The sequence below is a fragment of the Bicyclus anynana genome, chromosome 14 (genome assembly GCF_947172395.1).
Source record: "Bicyclus anynana chromosome 14, ilBicAnyn1.1, whole genome shotgun sequence".
In the NCBI taxonomy this organism is placed as follows: Eukaryota; Metazoa; Arthropoda; class Insecta; order Lepidoptera; family Nymphalidae; genus Bicyclus; species Bicyclus anynana.
The window spans coordinates 16,759,415-16,775,859 of NC_069096.1; the positions used below are offsets into that span (position 1 = coordinate 16,759,415).

General features: G+C 37.4%; 1 protein-coding gene across 1 annotated transcript; it reads left to right on the plus strand.

Annotated features, from left to right (window-relative positions):
• LOC112047717 (putative inorganic phosphate cotransporter) lies at positions 1-16,075 on the plus strand. The gene is made up of 12 exons (XM_024084931.2): positions 1-161; positions 1,255-1,472; positions 2,693-2,872; positions 4,143-4,281; positions 7,535-7,752; positions 8,905-9,054; positions 9,544-9,676; positions 9,842-9,966; positions 12,001-12,120; positions 12,532-12,664; positions 13,085-15,144; positions 15,702-16,075. The coding sequence occupies exons 1-11, from the start codon at positions 125-127 to the stop codon at positions 13,120-13,122; spliced, it is 1,491 nt and encodes a 496-aa protein (XP_023940699.1). The 5' UTR covers positions 1-124; the 3' UTR covers positions 13,123-15,144; positions 15,702-16,075.
• The last annotated feature ends 370 nt before the right edge of the window (positions 16,076-16,445 follow it).

Here is a 16,445-nt window from a genome sequence, read left to right on the forward strand (position 1 = left end):
TGCGAGTGGCGCCGGACGCGTAGTGTGCTAGTGCTGGCTGCTGGCGACCGGCGCTGGACGCGGCGTGTGACGGGGAGGTGCACGTCTATACACATTTCCGATTTTCTCGTAAACAACACACACCATGGGAGTGCCGGTGGAAATAGAAAATATACCCCCCAGTAAGCTTTTATATTATTTCTTTACAATTAAGTATTTAACAGACATTCACTACTATATAACTATTTTAATGGATATGCATTATTATTTAAAACATAAATAGATAATAAAAGACGACGTTGAAGTGAAGCCTCAGTACGGTAGTTGCCTCATATCAAAGTTGAAAGTTGAGATGTTTTCAGTTCGATTCCCGCCTGTTGTCGCATTCGTCAATATTTATTCCTCTTAATGTATATAATACTGGGACGAATTCTGTTATGCCCCATGTCGAAACGATAGATACTTTGAATGCCGTTTACGTTCCTGTCTAGTGTAACGACTTAAGGTGTTACTCAATTGAAATAAGGAAAAAGGTAAAAGATCATGTTTTTATGCAAACTTGGAGGTCAACGGATGTTACTGACTCGACTTCATATTCCGCTAGTTTTTAGCTACTCGCAAAAAACAGGTGTATTTTATGTCATTAATTACCCAGTAAAACCAAATAAAGTTCACATCGTTGGTATACGCATTGAATATAGTTATATACATAAAGTAGGTATATTATTACCTACACTACCTACACTAATATTTTAAACAGGTAACTAACTAAGGTAAAATTTCTGGCGTTATTGTTGTAGTAATCGCTGGATATACTGAACTGATTAAAAAAAAATACCATTATAATACCACGTTATTTGTAAGTGACATAGACTATATCTTATCTCTGTTTTCTCACGGGAATGGGAACTACGCAGGTGAAACTGCAGGCATCTGCTAGTACTTAATAATTATAATACGTGATATGACACGATCATTCGACACACATTCCAAGAAAAGGTTATCCTTAGTTGATCTAGATGTGTGCATATTTACTTATCACAAACTTGTATCTATACTAATATTATAAAGCTGAAGAGTTTGTTTGTTTGTTTGATTGAACGCGCTAATCTCAGGAACTACTGGTCCGATTTGAAAAATTCTTTCAGTATTATTCCCTTATTCCCACGGGAACGAGACCACGCGTGTGAAACCGCGTGGCGTCAGCTAGTATCTATAGTATATATGTATACATATATTTACAAATATGTTTAATTTAATGCCTGTATTTTACAGAAGGATGGGGAGTGCGGCATACTCAAACTATCCTTCTTTTTTTTGGCATGCTGTTGGCATTCACCATGCGAGTCAACATGAGCATGGCCATTGTCGACATGACCAGTAACAATACAGCTATCGCCAATGAGACCAATGTAGAGAATATCGACATGACCAATTCAGACATGGCCAGTGAGAATATAACTAGTGCCAGTACAGAGGCCAACAAAGGAGTGGTAAGTTAGACAATAAACATGATTTTCGCTTCTCTTGTAATAATAATCAGCTTAACAATTCGTTGGTTAGCTCATTGGAGAAAACTATTATTTTTATCAGCTACTATGATATTGACCCCCCAAAAACTTGAAAAAAATATAACCAACTTATTAGACAAGAAAGCCTCATTCGCATGAGAGTTAAAAAAGCGATGCGTTGGTTGGATAAAGCATTAAGTTCAATGAAGGTCTATTCTCAACGCACCAAATTGAAAATGCAAAACTGCTCCATAAAATAGCGTCGTGTTTTAAAAACGCTGTTATATGCACAAATACTTAGAAATGCATTTGTTGTATTTGAACGCTTTTTAACGTCCATTAAAAAAGCTCTCGTGCGAATGAGGGCTCAGTATCAGTACTACATCGTATGTTTTCCCTTTTCGTTGTTTTGAATGTAAAACTGATTCTTTGCATTATACGACATTCTTTAAGTTTGCTATAGCAACAAAGTGGTAAGAAGTTAGGACATAATTAAATAGAAATTATAGAGATCCAAGGTTTGAATTGCTTTGTTGAAAATGCACTCAGTAAAAGCGTTTCGTTTATAGATAAATTGAGAATATTGATCTCCATCAAAAACATTTTTTTCATTATCAGTTACAAGACGATAACATGAAGATGCTACGACAGATGATGTGCTGATATGCGACTGAGGTCGAGAGAGCAATCACATTACATTATTATAACAATAATATACTCATATTATTATTACAAGTTTTATGATAATATAATTAAAATAAAATTTCCATTCGGTCCGGTGTAACAACTATATTAAATGTATGTAACTATACTCTCAGCCAAGTTACAGTATAGGGCGACACCACAACATTGTGTATGATTTTACACGGACCATTTAAAACAACTTTTTACCCTCCCAGCAATGGCTGGCTGGCTGAAATTTGGAATGGAACTAGATTTTACTCTGGATTTGCTTACTTATGCTACTTTTTATCCGAAAACTGAATTCCACGCGGACGAAGTCGCGGGCGTCCGCTAGTAAATATATGAATTATTAATTATTGGTTCTTGGATCAGGAATATGAGATTTGACAAGTAATGACTCATTTAATTCACTACTTTACTTAAACTCCTACTCCCCTTCCTAATACAAGAGAAACCAACTAAACAAAGACCCCTGTACTGAATGAAAATATTTATTGTTTGGTATTTTGTATTTGCAGCATTTCGATTGGGACCTGCAGCAGCAGAGCATGATCCTGTCGTCGTTCTTCTGGGGCTACGTGGTGCTGCAGGTGCCGGGGGGAGAGCTGGCCAAGCGGCTGGGCGGCAAGCTGCTCATCACCATCTCGGTCGCTGTCAACTCCCTGATATCGCTGGTGCTGCCCATCAGTGCGCAAATTGTGAGTACTATTTGTGATAGACATTAATAGGAATCGAGATCTCGTTTCATAGATCTACTAGAGATCAATACACTCGTTACTAAGCTCAATTAGTCATTGAACGCGAATTCAAACGCGATGTCGCATGCTTGTCTATTATTCTTGCTCAACTTGTTCTTTCTGCCACTAAACAATAGAAAGACCCGAGTCACCTACAATTAAAACACATCTATGACATGGCCTGATATCCATCATTCATTTTATAAAAAAAATGTATCTTCTTACTTTTAAGGGAAGCTACTAGCTAAGAAGATTGAAATAAAGATGACATAAAATTCAAGATAACCTGCGTCAAAAATTTTGAATAAAACAGAGAAAACAGTACAAATGAAAAGAAGAATATAGTTGTTGTTGTCAGCTGATGTAAGCACGAATTGTGCATAATTATTTCCTGGTTATTAAAAATGTTCACAGAGAAAGGAATTCATATGACTCGGCAGACTGCAAGGTGCTATTTCTCTTTATGCTTTGTGGTCTTAATTACTTTTTCTTTGAATGTAGTTGTTTGCTATTGGGATAAATAAAATAATAATAGAAATAAAAAAACTCCACTCCATAAAATATAAAAAAAATGAAAAGAAAAATAACATGCTCAGTTCAGAAGTGTAGAAAGCAATTAGAAAACAGTTTGGACCAATATTGTATAGAATGATTTTAGACTACATTATATTTTATTAGGTCACGACTGTTTTCTAAGTACGATGTTCAAAAATACATTAAATTCAAAATTGTTTTTGCATTTATTTCACTTCTTGATACAATCTGATTATTTAATAATCAACATTTATTGTTTACAGACATTGTTGATCATTGACATACAGTCATATAAACCCATTGTAATTTGTGTGAATGCGATGGATTGATTTGGAGGCGTATGTTTTGGCCCATAAAACGCGGGCTTACGGCCCAAGATGCCATTGTAAAATCTACTGAGTATATTCAATGGTTATTTCTTATTTCTTTCTTTCTTCTGCCATCTGACGGACAACATAATTACGATTCTGAATTAAAAATACTATTTTACTATTTACAGTACGTATTTTTTTTACAATTAATATATTAATTCTAATTAAAATAATAATATACTAAAATAATAATCCTAATAACATACTTTGACATTTTAGACGTAAAAATTTAAATAAAAATTCTCGGTATTCTCGATATTCTCAATTCTCGAATTTACAATAAAATAAAGGAGCCTCAAATGTGTCAAATTTGTACATATCTGCAGGGAGACTGGAAGTTCGTGATCTTCTGGCGCGTGCTGCAGGGGCTCACGCAGGCGTTCGTGTACCCCTCCATGCACCACCTCGTGAGCCAGTGGATCCCGCTGGAGGAGAAGGGGCGCCTCAGCACCATCATATATGCTGGTACTGTGAGACGACGCTTTACGGGCGGAGGATTTGTGGGGCCACGTTACTCTGCCGTAATTACATGGCTGTCTTCCTATTTTTAGGGCTTAATTCGTGGCATCGCGATATATTTGCGCCAGTAGAACAGTTTTTAGGCAAATATCGCAGCAACATCGCGGCAATATCGCGGTAACATCGCGGCAATATCGCGGTAACATCGCGGCAATATCGCGGCAGTGCGAGTAGCAGCGCGAGGAGCATAGTCGCTGCGCCATTAGGTAGAAACAAAACCTTAGCAACTTGAAACTATTCTTTTAAATATAGAAACCAACGCTTGGCATATCTTTGAAATTATCTGTGCCGTTTATTACTGTTTGCACACAACCGTACATTGTGTTACATTCGAATCATACTCCTACAAGACTGACATGTTTAACGTTGAGTAAAATCCCCTTAAAACATTTCAACCAAAAAACGCACATAATATACTGACTAGTTCATAAAAATATTTAAAAAAGCACGTATGTTCACGCAAATTATAGTTATGGGTATCGGTGTGAGAAAAAGTTGACCTTCATCAAACTAATTATTATTTAGCTTTTGTTTTACTATTGGCAAGTTAAACAAACACACTTAATTATGTAGCCTAAGTTTTAGTCCAAATTTCAGTGCTCGAGCTCCCCAATAAAGAGGTTTATCCTCGAGAGACTAATTAGCAGGCTTTTAGCTCATTCCATTATAACATGACAATAGTGAGATTAGTCTGAGAGCAAACAATCTCCACAAAGACTACGACGTGACTTCAAAGTACAAAGGATATTTGAGCCACTTGTTCTTAAGCTAAATAATGGAGCGATCCTCTCAAGTGCGTGGTATATCAGTGGATTATCCGAGCTCCACTCACAGATGCTGCTGTTTAAAATAATATTTATTCAAACGTGGAAAAATTTACCATTGGAATGTAAAGTTTCATTTCATACCTGTTGATTTAATTAATAAGTAAGACTACTCGGGTTGAGGTTATTAAGTAAGATCATAAGCGTACTCTTAAAATAAAATATCCCAGTCAGGAGATTTCAATAGCGTTTCCGAAGGGAGGTAAACTTAAAAGTTTATAGGATTACGACGTGCGTTCATACACATCGTACGTAATTGTAAATTTTCAAAGAAGCTTAAAATATAATTATCATTTCAATCTAAATAATGACATTACCTACAGTACAATCTTCTCTTCGTCTGACTTGTACTGACTAAAAATACCTTCTTTGGATTATTCTATAAACTTAATAATAAAAAATAATTACTAAAGTTGTTTACCGTTACTTGGACGAAAACATTTGCCTTTTTTTTTGTTTTTAAAGTCGATGATTATAGTTTAAAAAAATGTTAGCAGAATACTTGTTATCATAACTTTGTAAAGTTTTATAGCTAAGCGAACGTTCTTGAGAGTTTAAAACCAAAACAATTCCCAGCGGCGATACATCGGAACTTTTATAGTCGCATGGAGTCGCTACTCGTACTCAGTCGCGCTCTACTGGTTTCTCGTTAAAAAGTTACCGCTTGCTCGAGATACTGACTTGTTTAGAGTTTATTATTTTTAATCAAACTTTTCGTAGTCTCCTTACATTGTGATATATCTAGGTCATCTACTATGCGGCTCGTAATGTACATGGTAGGGAATAATCAGCTTAAAGTCCAATAGATTTAAAAGCCAATTGAACATTGTAGAGTCAAGATCTTCTGAGGATGCTCCGGGTCCAGCGTAGAACGTACGAAGAGGATTTTTTGTTTGAACGTAGTTGCTTGGCTTGAGGTTTTCGCGGAGAAGAGCAAAACACAATCATTATTTCCTATTAATTATGTATATTATTTGTTCCGTCATCGATATCCGGAATCCATGTTGAGTTTAGCCTTCCGTTTTTCATGTGTTTTGACTTAGCATTCCCCCGTTTCCGGTTCCCCACTCCGCCATCGATACTGTTTCCGTTTCAATATGGCGACGAGGCGAGATGGTTGGTGGGGACATTTTGTTTTGTCATTATAGCGTCGTTTTTCATAGTGTTTAGACGTTCGACTTAGCAGTGAATATTTTTAAAAAATAAAATAAAAAATAAATTTGTGTATAAGTGAATAAATAATCCCTCGTTTCTACAAGAGAAAAATAAGTTCAAAAAGAAGTTAGGTGTAAAGAGGAGATAATAGGCAAGCGGAGGGAAGCAGAGCATCGAGTGATTTGTTAAAGTTCGAGCAGCGAAGTATAAAAAAAGATTCAACAAAGGATCTTCGGTAGTGTCATGGTAAGTCTGCCTGTCACGCGGTAGACCGGTGTGCAATTCCCCGCCGGGGAGCCATGTGGACGCTCCTCGAACACTGTTGGTAAGTGATTTTAATTTTCATCAGGGCATGTAACTTTTATGATAATCTTATTTTCGCAAGCCATACTTCTCAAACTGCGTTAAATACAATTAATATCAATGATTCATCATTAAGAACCATCATCCAAATAATTCCTACCTGGTACTTACGCTAATAATGACAAAACAAAATGTCCCCACCAACCATCTCGCCTCGTCGCCATATTGAAACGGAAACAGTATCGATGGCGGAGTGGGGAACCGGAAACGGGGGAATGCTAAGTCAAAACACATGAAAAACGGAAGGCTAAACTCAACATGGATTCCGGATATCTCAGGAAAAATAATAGGTAAGTTTTATTTGTAGTTAAAACTCTCTATTATTGTGTATATTATTATTCAAGCTACTTTATCTATATCTATTTGACGATCGCCATATCGATATTGTATAATAGTGACCGTGACGTATGTGACATGACTTAACGTGTTCTCTGAGGCATGTAGGCGTAACTACCACCAACTTCCCAACTTCGAGATACTACGGCCCACGGTAATAGACTTTACTCATCAGACTCAAACATCTCAATTATGATCTGAAGTAACTTGAACTTCAACTTTGATAATATTAAGGAATGTCTATTAATACGTTACCTACTATTGGAATAAAAGCACAATTTATATAAAAAAGGATTTAAGATCCGAAGCCACATAGGTTAATCACTTCGATCTCCTACAAAAGCGTGGGCTCGTTTTTTGCGCGAAGTATCAGCCGACTGTTCAACGCGGAATAGCCAGTATTTTTGCCATCATTCAACGTGGGCATGATTTAAATAGTTATTGGAATAAGTAAGCTTAAGTTTCTTATTGCATTCTTTCTGAAAAATATGGAGTTTCATTTCTTGCAACCCTTTCTCAAGGTGGTCAGCTGGGTATCGCCCTGCAGCTGATAGCGTCGGGTTTCCTGGCCACGGCGTGGGGTTGGCAGGCCATCTTCTACACCAACGGCGTGCTGGGCCTGGCCTGGACCCTCGCCTACTGCTTCCTGGGCTCGCAGTCTCCGGAGGCATCCAAACGTATTGCCAAGGAGGAACTGTCGTACATACAAACTTCTTTAGGAAGGGTTGGGGAGCAAAAGGTAAGTTTTTATGTTTTTAGGGCTCCGAACGTACTTACGTACAAAAACGGTATATTCATGTACGACTTAAACGCAGAGGTATACCGTGAATAGATGAAATCCGAATATGGCACTTATGGGGGCAAAATGAAAAGTGAAAAAATAAACTATTGCAAACAAACAAAAGTTTATTTTTTTCATTACATCAAATGAAAGAGCGTAATAAGAGAATCTTAATTGTATTTTTTTTGTAATGTTGTAGTAAATGGTTTTCAAGTTATTTACAATAATAGATGAAAATTGACCATTCTCCTTAGTTCAAAAACTATATAATCAAAAATTAAAAAAAAATACAAAAGTTAGTTTTTTGTTCGGGGGCAAGATGGACAATTTAAAAAAATCTTTTTCAAACTGCCTCGTGTGATACATCAAACCAACGAGCTTGTTAAGTGGATTTTGAAATAAATAGTTTCAAAGTTATTCTAGAAAATAGACGAAAATTGGATGATTCCCCTTATCTCCGAGACTATCAAACCAAAAGTTTTGAAAAAAAAAGTACAGAAGTTAATATAAATAAACCTAAAAAAAATTATTACTTACACTGTAAGTCATGATAGTAAATTATTACTTACACTGTAAGTACTTACATCGTAGTCATACCCCACTATGACTACGATGGGTGTAAAATCATTTGTATTTGCAAGTATATCTCTATACCAGGGTTCGCCCAAAACTCCTTTCCCCGCGTGATCTAGGGCCACTGTCGACCTGTATGACATTACAATCGTATAACCAAACGTGAGCATTTTGCACAAAAAGCGTAAAGTGCGTTTTGTGTGTAGTTCAGAACCTCACCCGTTGTTTTTCCTTTTTAACCCTCGTAATAAAGAGGACTGTTGGAAGACTGACGTATTTACATCCTCCACGTCTGCATATTTTTGAGTGTACATGTGTTTGTCAGCTGCACGGTAGCTTTTACACAAATGAACAATCATGATCTATTTGTTTAAAAGCTGATGTCATAGAGATGTTCTTAACTAAGAGTATTTGATTAATATCCAGTTTCAATTGTAACTTTAGTTTAATTTTTTTTTTTTTTAACTTGCGAAAATGAATTTATGGTATCGTGTAAATTATGCTGTTAATAAAATAGTTTTTTTATTTAAATTCCAGAAATACCCAACACCATACAAAAAGATTGCCCTCTGCCTGCCGTTCTGGGCCGCGGTCATCGCGCACTGCGGACAGAACTGGGGTTTCTTCACACTCATGACAGAGATGCCAACCTACATGAAGGAAGTGCTGCACTTCAACCTGGCTAAGGTGGGACTCATCGCCATTAATTAAAAAATATATATTTGCCATCGGTATCTTTTAAATATAACCAATATTCCCATTCTACTCCAATTGGTCGGAAAAGACTTTGTTAGGAATGGTTACGACAATAGTCCTGCGAACGGGACCAAACCACGACCTCTCGGTGGTGAGTCCGTCCCTTCACCGTTGGGCGTTGAGCTGCTGAGGCCTACCAGCATATTTCAAAGGTCCACTACAGCACCAGATCTTCTATTCCATTATAGGAGAGGGGGTATTAGACAACGCTCCAATGCAGGTTGACGGGCTAAGTATTATTAACGTGAGACAACTGAAACCCTATCAGTGAACCCAGACCTCTCTCTTAAATAACATGTAAAGGGACCTCAGAAAGGCAAGGCAAGGTATGACCCAATGAGTATGACTCAAAAGCTTTGTTATAAAAATCAATTTTACATGGATTCTCATAAGGGTATGGTGAAATTGTTTTGGTTGCAGAACGGGATCCTATCATCACTGCCATACCTGGCCATGTTCCTACTCAGCTTCCCCATGGGCATCCTGACCGACCTCATCATCCGGCGCAACTGGCTCAGCGTCTCCAACACCAGGAAACTCTTCAACTCTATCGGTTTGTTTATTGCGTCTACATCTAACTAGCACCTGGAACCTTACACTGGCATGTGTGCATTACTATTGCCTAAAATATGGATATCTATCGATAAAATACTCTGGGCATACATTTTTATCATTTTGCTTAGTCGTTTATTAATTTTTCAAGTGTTTTATCCTCCAGGTTTGTGGGGCCCAGCGTTGGCGTTGGTCGGCCTGGCGCTTGCTCCGTCGCACATCGACTGGCTGCCGGTGGTCATGCTGGTCATTAGCGTTGGCATCAACGCTGGACAGTATACCGGCTTTATGGTACATTCATGGTTTTTACTTACTTCGTTAATCTAGTGACTTTGATCACGAGGTCTTGGATTAAAGACCTTTGGGTTGGGCTACGAAATGTAGTACTTTTGAAAATTTCACTACAAATTTCTTTCTATCAAGAATATCTCAGGGCAGGGGCAGGGCAGAGGCAGGTGCAAGGCAGGGGCAGAGCAGGAGTAGGGTAAGGGAAGGGTTGGGTAGGGTAAGGTAGGTTAGGGTAGGGGGTAAGGGAAGGGAAGGATAGGTTAGGTGTAGAGTGGGAGTAGGCTAGGGTAGTTTGGACACAAGAAGTGCACATAAGTCAAGGCGAAGCTTGACCGAGTCCGGCTTTAGTGGACAGTTATAAATGGTTATGAAAAAAGTCGATATGGCTCAAGACAAAAATGTCATTGAAAAACAAAATCTACAGACATTAATTTAAAACATCAAGCTACTACTTCGAGTAAAAGAAACATAACATTATTTTCTTTTTCTCCAGACGGGCTCTATCACACATTTTTTATAACATTATCCTATCAAAGTAACAAAATTTTTGACAAAATTATTTTCTAGAAATTTTGCAAAATAAAACCCTTTCTCAGAAGCCTATAATAAATCTTAAGACCAAACTGCTAAGACAACCATAAATTATGAAATTACCGATAAATAACATTTAGCCATTTTGTGCTAATAAATCAATTCATTAATTTTCTTGCCAAGCAATCATTGTTAATCGGCGAGTTAATTGTTGTAAACTTTCGCGAAAATTTAATGGAGTTCAAATTACGAGTAGGTACGATGTTTATTATTCTAGTATCTAGTTACCCTAGTAATATTAAAAACGTAAAAGTTTGTATGCATGTATGTTTGTGTGGATATTTATTACTCTTTGACGCCGCTAACACTAAAGCGATTTGGCTGAAATTTGAAATAGAAATAGATTTTATTCTGGATTAACGCATAGGCTACTTTTTACCCCGGAAAAATCCATTGTTCCCGCGGAATTTGTGAAAAACTGAACTTCACGCGGACGTAGTCGCAGGCGTCCGTTAGTACCAAATATTAGGCTTTTACCTATGAAATTGCCGTTTTGCAATACTGGCTATTTCAAATAAAACAGTTTTTGTTTGGCTAAGAATTCTAATTTTAACTTAATTTTATTTTAAAAACATGGAATAATTTTTCCAAATTTGTTTATTTTGTACCTATTAAAATATACCAAACATTTTATTGGACTTCTTTAAAAGAGGAGATTCTGTGTTGCATGAGTTGTTTTCAGTATTTGGCGCAGTCGGTAGGATCCTCAGTATTATATAATTATTTTTTATAATTTGATGATATTATTATTATTATGATATTTGATGGTATGTTATTTGAAAAATGAAGCTACAAGGATTTTCGAAGACTTTCAGTGACATTAAATATTATAAATAAAAGTTAACCAATACTTACTAGAAGTAAAAACAATTTCAAAATTCTATATCCAAAACATTTAGCTCACGTATCGTATTCTCCCAGGAACACGTTAGGTACTCTTCTAGTTGAATATAAAACATGACTTAAATTTTTAGACAGCTTGGGGATATAGGGTTCAACTTAATAATTTATTTTTCGTATATAGCAAGGCGACCTTTTCAATAATAGAATAATTTATCATGTAGGTGAATAATGCTGAACGTACATTAGCGCTGGAACAAGCACACTGTTTCTGTATCGTCGTTCGTCGTTATCAACCCATGTTCGGCTCACTGCTGAGCTCGAGTCTTCTCTCAGAATGAGAGAGGTTAGGCCAATAGTCCACCACGCTGGCCCAAGGCGGATTGGCAAACTTCACACACGCAAATAATGTTTTCCTACACCGTTATGTTTAATTTCTTCAAATGCACACAACTGAAAAGTTAGAGGTGTCACACACCTTCCGGAATCGGAGGCAGAAGTCATATTCACTGGGTTATGACTGGGTTATGGCTCTCTGATGGTGATAGTGAGTGGTATCGGCCTGCCAGTGTTATTCAGTGTTTCACGTGCTGTCACCGGTTGCAGCTGATCTCCATCGACCTGGCGCCTAACTTCAGCTCCAACCTCATGGGCATCTCCAACTTCTTCGCCAACGTCATCAGCATCATCGCGCCTCTCGTCTGCGGGGTCATCGTTCATGATAAGGTAACGATCTTATGTACGTAGTTGTATCGAATACCAACGCTTCTCTAAGCGAACCGTTATTAACGCTGTAAGTTTGTTTACTATACAACTAGCGGTCCCAGTGAAGCTTCGCTTTGACCATTTTGCTAGCAACCGCAAGAAAGCTATCGGTAAAAAATAGAGTGTTGTTACATAGCCTTCCTCGATAAATAGGCTTTTGAAACGAAAAAATATTTTTTCAATTCTAACCAATAGGTAAGTAGGTAAGGCAGAAGTCCGAAATTGCCCGAATGGGCTGAGCAAGTGTCGAACGATGACGTCGCGCACATTAAACGCAGTCTGATCGCCGCGCACTCATAACGCGCCATAGGTTATCAATACATTTAGCAGAAGTCTATATAGAAGACTACAGGTCTTTTGTTGTTGTTGCAGACGGACCCTCAGGAGTGGCACAAGGTGTTCTACTTGGCGTCAGGAATCTACTTCTTCACCAACCTGTTCTTCATCCTGTTCACCACCTCCGAGCAGCAGAGCTGGAACGAGCCTGACATCGACATGGACGTTGGTAAGTGCCTAATAGAAGAAACGTGTAGCATAGAACCACCACGCTGCGTCAATGCGAGCTGGCGAGCTAAATGTGATAATTTTTGACTTTGTAACGATCACTATTTGCTGACTAGGACCAGTACCGACGGCTCGTGCTCGTCGAGGAACTGGGTGAAGCACCGTCCACTCAGACCAACATCGTCTCATTGTTACAACTGTTAGCTTCTCAGATAACAACTTTAAGCCAATATCTCATAACTCAACCCAGAAATCAAAATCAATACCAATTCCATCTAAATGACCAATAGAAAAATTAGTATATTGGAGTTTTGAGAATGTCATGAACTATTTAAATGTGGGAAAAAATGGATGATGGATGATATAGGTGGATGATGGATGGAAAAAAATATTTTATTTTAATATGAGTGTTATGTTTCAGAAACCAGAAGTCGTCAAAAATCCAGCAGTCTGCACTGAGATGAGTGTTATCAAGAATATTTTATTTTATTTATAATTATTGTACCTGACGTTATTAATTGTTGTAAATATTTTATTTTAATATACAAATATTGATGAATACAAACATCTGATACATTTCAAATATAATTTATTATTTTAAAGGGAATGATTTTAACATGACCCCATATCTATAGGCCCTGGTCCTAAAGCCCATCTCAGTTTCCTCAGACTATTCATTAGGAGATTGTTCCTATAAACCTCTTAAGGCCATCATCGCCTTAAACTATGAATATCAAGTAACTGTGCATTACCCGGCCCCTCGTTAACATGCAAATCAGTGGTCGCCGCAGATACTTGCGCGGTAGAGCGGCTGGAACAAGGAACCATAAGACTTGGTATACGTTTCACTATCTTATTATATGTTTTCATGTCACTAGCTCGGAAAAATGACTTAATAGTACTTATGTATATTATGTTAAATAACTCAATCATATGTTTTTATTTCTTATTTCTATTTCAATTTCTAATATACCTACTCGTAGTAGGTATATTAGAAATTTTAGATTTCGTAGTTTTCATTAAAAATTGTAATGCCTTCTTTTTGACCGTCGTCTCTTTTTTATAATGAAAAAATAAAAAGAATATAATTGTAATGAATACCGAAAATCTAACCTCGTTTACACATTCAAAAGATGTGACCTTATGAATATTAATGACATATTTCCTATACAATAGGAAAGAAACCCCGTTGATCTGGAATCATCGAAGTTGAGCAGCAATAGGTAGGTAGGTCTTATAGAGCTCTACTACTACTATAAACGCTTAAGCTGATTTAATAATAATTTCATTAATTGTTTGGAGCTGTTAGAGAAAAAGGTTATACTGTAAGGTGAGCCTTTACGAGATCCGCCGCCGCATTATTTGCATAAGGCTTTTAGGGGCTTTTCCTAACAAAAAAAGTTTACACCATGGGGTTTAAGTCGGTTGAAGTCCAACATAACTTTCTCATAACCTCCCCGTGGCGAGAAGGTATCCATGAGGATTTCCCCATTTTAGAGTAGAGGTAGGGTAGGGGTAGGGTTGGGTAGGTGTACCTTGGGTAGGAGTAGGGTGGAAGTACAATAGGATTTGGGTAGGGAATAAATCAAAGCAAAGATTGACCGGGTCCCCTAGTGTTATATAAATATGAATGTTTGTTTGTATTTTTGTTTTGTTTGTTTGGCTTCTACGCCTAGAGAATTGGTGATGCTATAAAAAAATCATGTAACTAGGTGGCAATACAAAAGTTCGATAAATAAAAAATCGTACCGTATGAATTGACACGCAAATGAAAATGTGTGCATCAATTACTGAGGCATACATACTCTTTTGTTACTTACGAGTAGTAAAGATTAAACAGAAAATATTTACACTTTAATTTTTACACGCTTTATATTAGCTTCACTTGTAACTATGTAAGAAAGTCTTGGAATCTTAATTTGCCCCACTTCCCAGTCTTCGTGTAGGATGAAATTTTGCACACGCTCTGATCTCTCTAAATCCTTACTCTTTACGAAACACGTCGCGCCACCTAGCGTCGGCACAAGTCAATACAAGATCGAGCGACGTCATATCCATCCTAGACTGCTATTTCCAACAAATGATTCACCAATTACATCGCTTGGTAGTTCTCGTGCGTCTTTGCCGGTAGAATGGTGTATTTTTTTAGTTTAGAAATTATAAAAACTTATATTGACCCGAGCTGGAAATCAAAGCCAGGTCCTCTCTGTTGAGGTCAACATAGAGGTCGAAACATAATAATGTTAGCCACATACCTGCAATAATAAAGATCTAATTAGCCTTTCCGAAGATATCGACGTGTATGATAATTATATATCAATCAATATTCATTTAATATCAAATCAAACTTAAATTCAGATAAATAAGTAATTAAACATATTTATTCACAATGTTACATCAAGTTTACATTCGTATAAATGTCTCCGTTTCGGCACAGCTGTCAAACAGTGGGCTTGTTCCTGTCGGCGCACAATGAAGATCGTAAGATTTGGACAATAACTTTTTATTTTACTATCCGTATACTAAATATCATGACCATATTTTTACCGATTTAAAAAGTTTTTCTTCGAGATCTTTTGCTTTCTTTAATCCTTTGCAATTTTTTTAACGCCAATACCATTTATATCATCTGTAGCGGCATGATGAGTCTGAGCTCTATATCCTCTCTCCTAAGAAGAAGGAGGCCTGGCTGAGGTTGCCGTTAAAATAGGCTTTAGAATGAATATGAATGATGATAATATATTACAATGTAAAGCCTAACCATAAATCATAATAGACAGTAACGTGCACCCCATAGATTCAGAATTGCAATATATCCTGACGAGTGACGACTCACTAAAAACCTGTATTAAAGAAGGAATTTTTCATGTTACTATAATTATTTGTAGCGTATAATGCCTACCCTAGTTAACATCCATAAGCACGTCACGGAACCCGCCGTCAATTTAGTGGGTTGGCCGTGAAAAGACTGACAGATTTATAATATTAACATGGAAGTGTGTGATCAGTGTCGTAACTATTGTTGTTGTTGTTGTCAGCTGTTGCTGTGTGTGATCGCGCTGGCGGCCTACGTCGCCGCCGCACCTGAGCCGCACGCCGCACCGGAGCCGCACGCCGCACCGGAGCCGCACGCCGCACCCGGGCCGCAGCCGGGTCGCGGTTCGAAGCCCGTGACACAGGCGCCGCCTCCTCGCCCGCGCCGCGCTGCTAATACTGCTGACTATCAACGGACTGCACAGTTCATTCCATAGCCATACTACAACCACATTACAGATACAGTAACTTGTACTGTATACTTAACAATTTTCATAAATAAAGCTTGAAAAATTAAGGACTTTCTATGGAACACATCTGTTTTCACCCATATTTATTTGTTTTTTTTTGTACTTGAATAAATTATTTAAATCAAATACTAAGGTTTACGTCATTATTTACTCAACTAAACTTTCCTTATCAAAATTAATTACTTAATAATCAAGAGAATACTATAATATTCTCTTAATTATTTACGAGGTAAGATTTGCCTATGAGTATGTTAATTAGCCATATAGTTTCGAAGATAACACAACATTTCTAAAAGACGCAATAGACGTATAGGGTAGGGGTAGGGTAGGGTATTTCAAAGTTTACATCGACTTTCACGCGGACGAAGTCGCGGGCGTCCGCTAGTCGATTATATGCTCCTCCTTAATCCAGCCCAGTCGCACAATTCATTACTTATTCTTGGTATAGGTTCGTAACCTGTACCAAGAATAACGCACCTCTTTGCTAAATATCAAGTT

Coding starts and splice junctions, on each gene's coding strand:
- LOC112047717 (XM_024084931.2), top strand. CDS start 125: ATGGGAGTGCCGGTGGAAATAGAAAATATACCCCCCA. Junction 162..1,254: donor AATAGAAAATATACCCCCCA/GTAAGCTTTTAT, acceptor TGTATTTTACAG/AAGGATGGGGAGTGCGGCAT. Junction 12,121..12,531: donor GGGTCATCGTTCATGATAAG/GTAACGATCTTA, acceptor TTGTTGTTGCAG/ACGGACCCTCAGGAGTGGCA.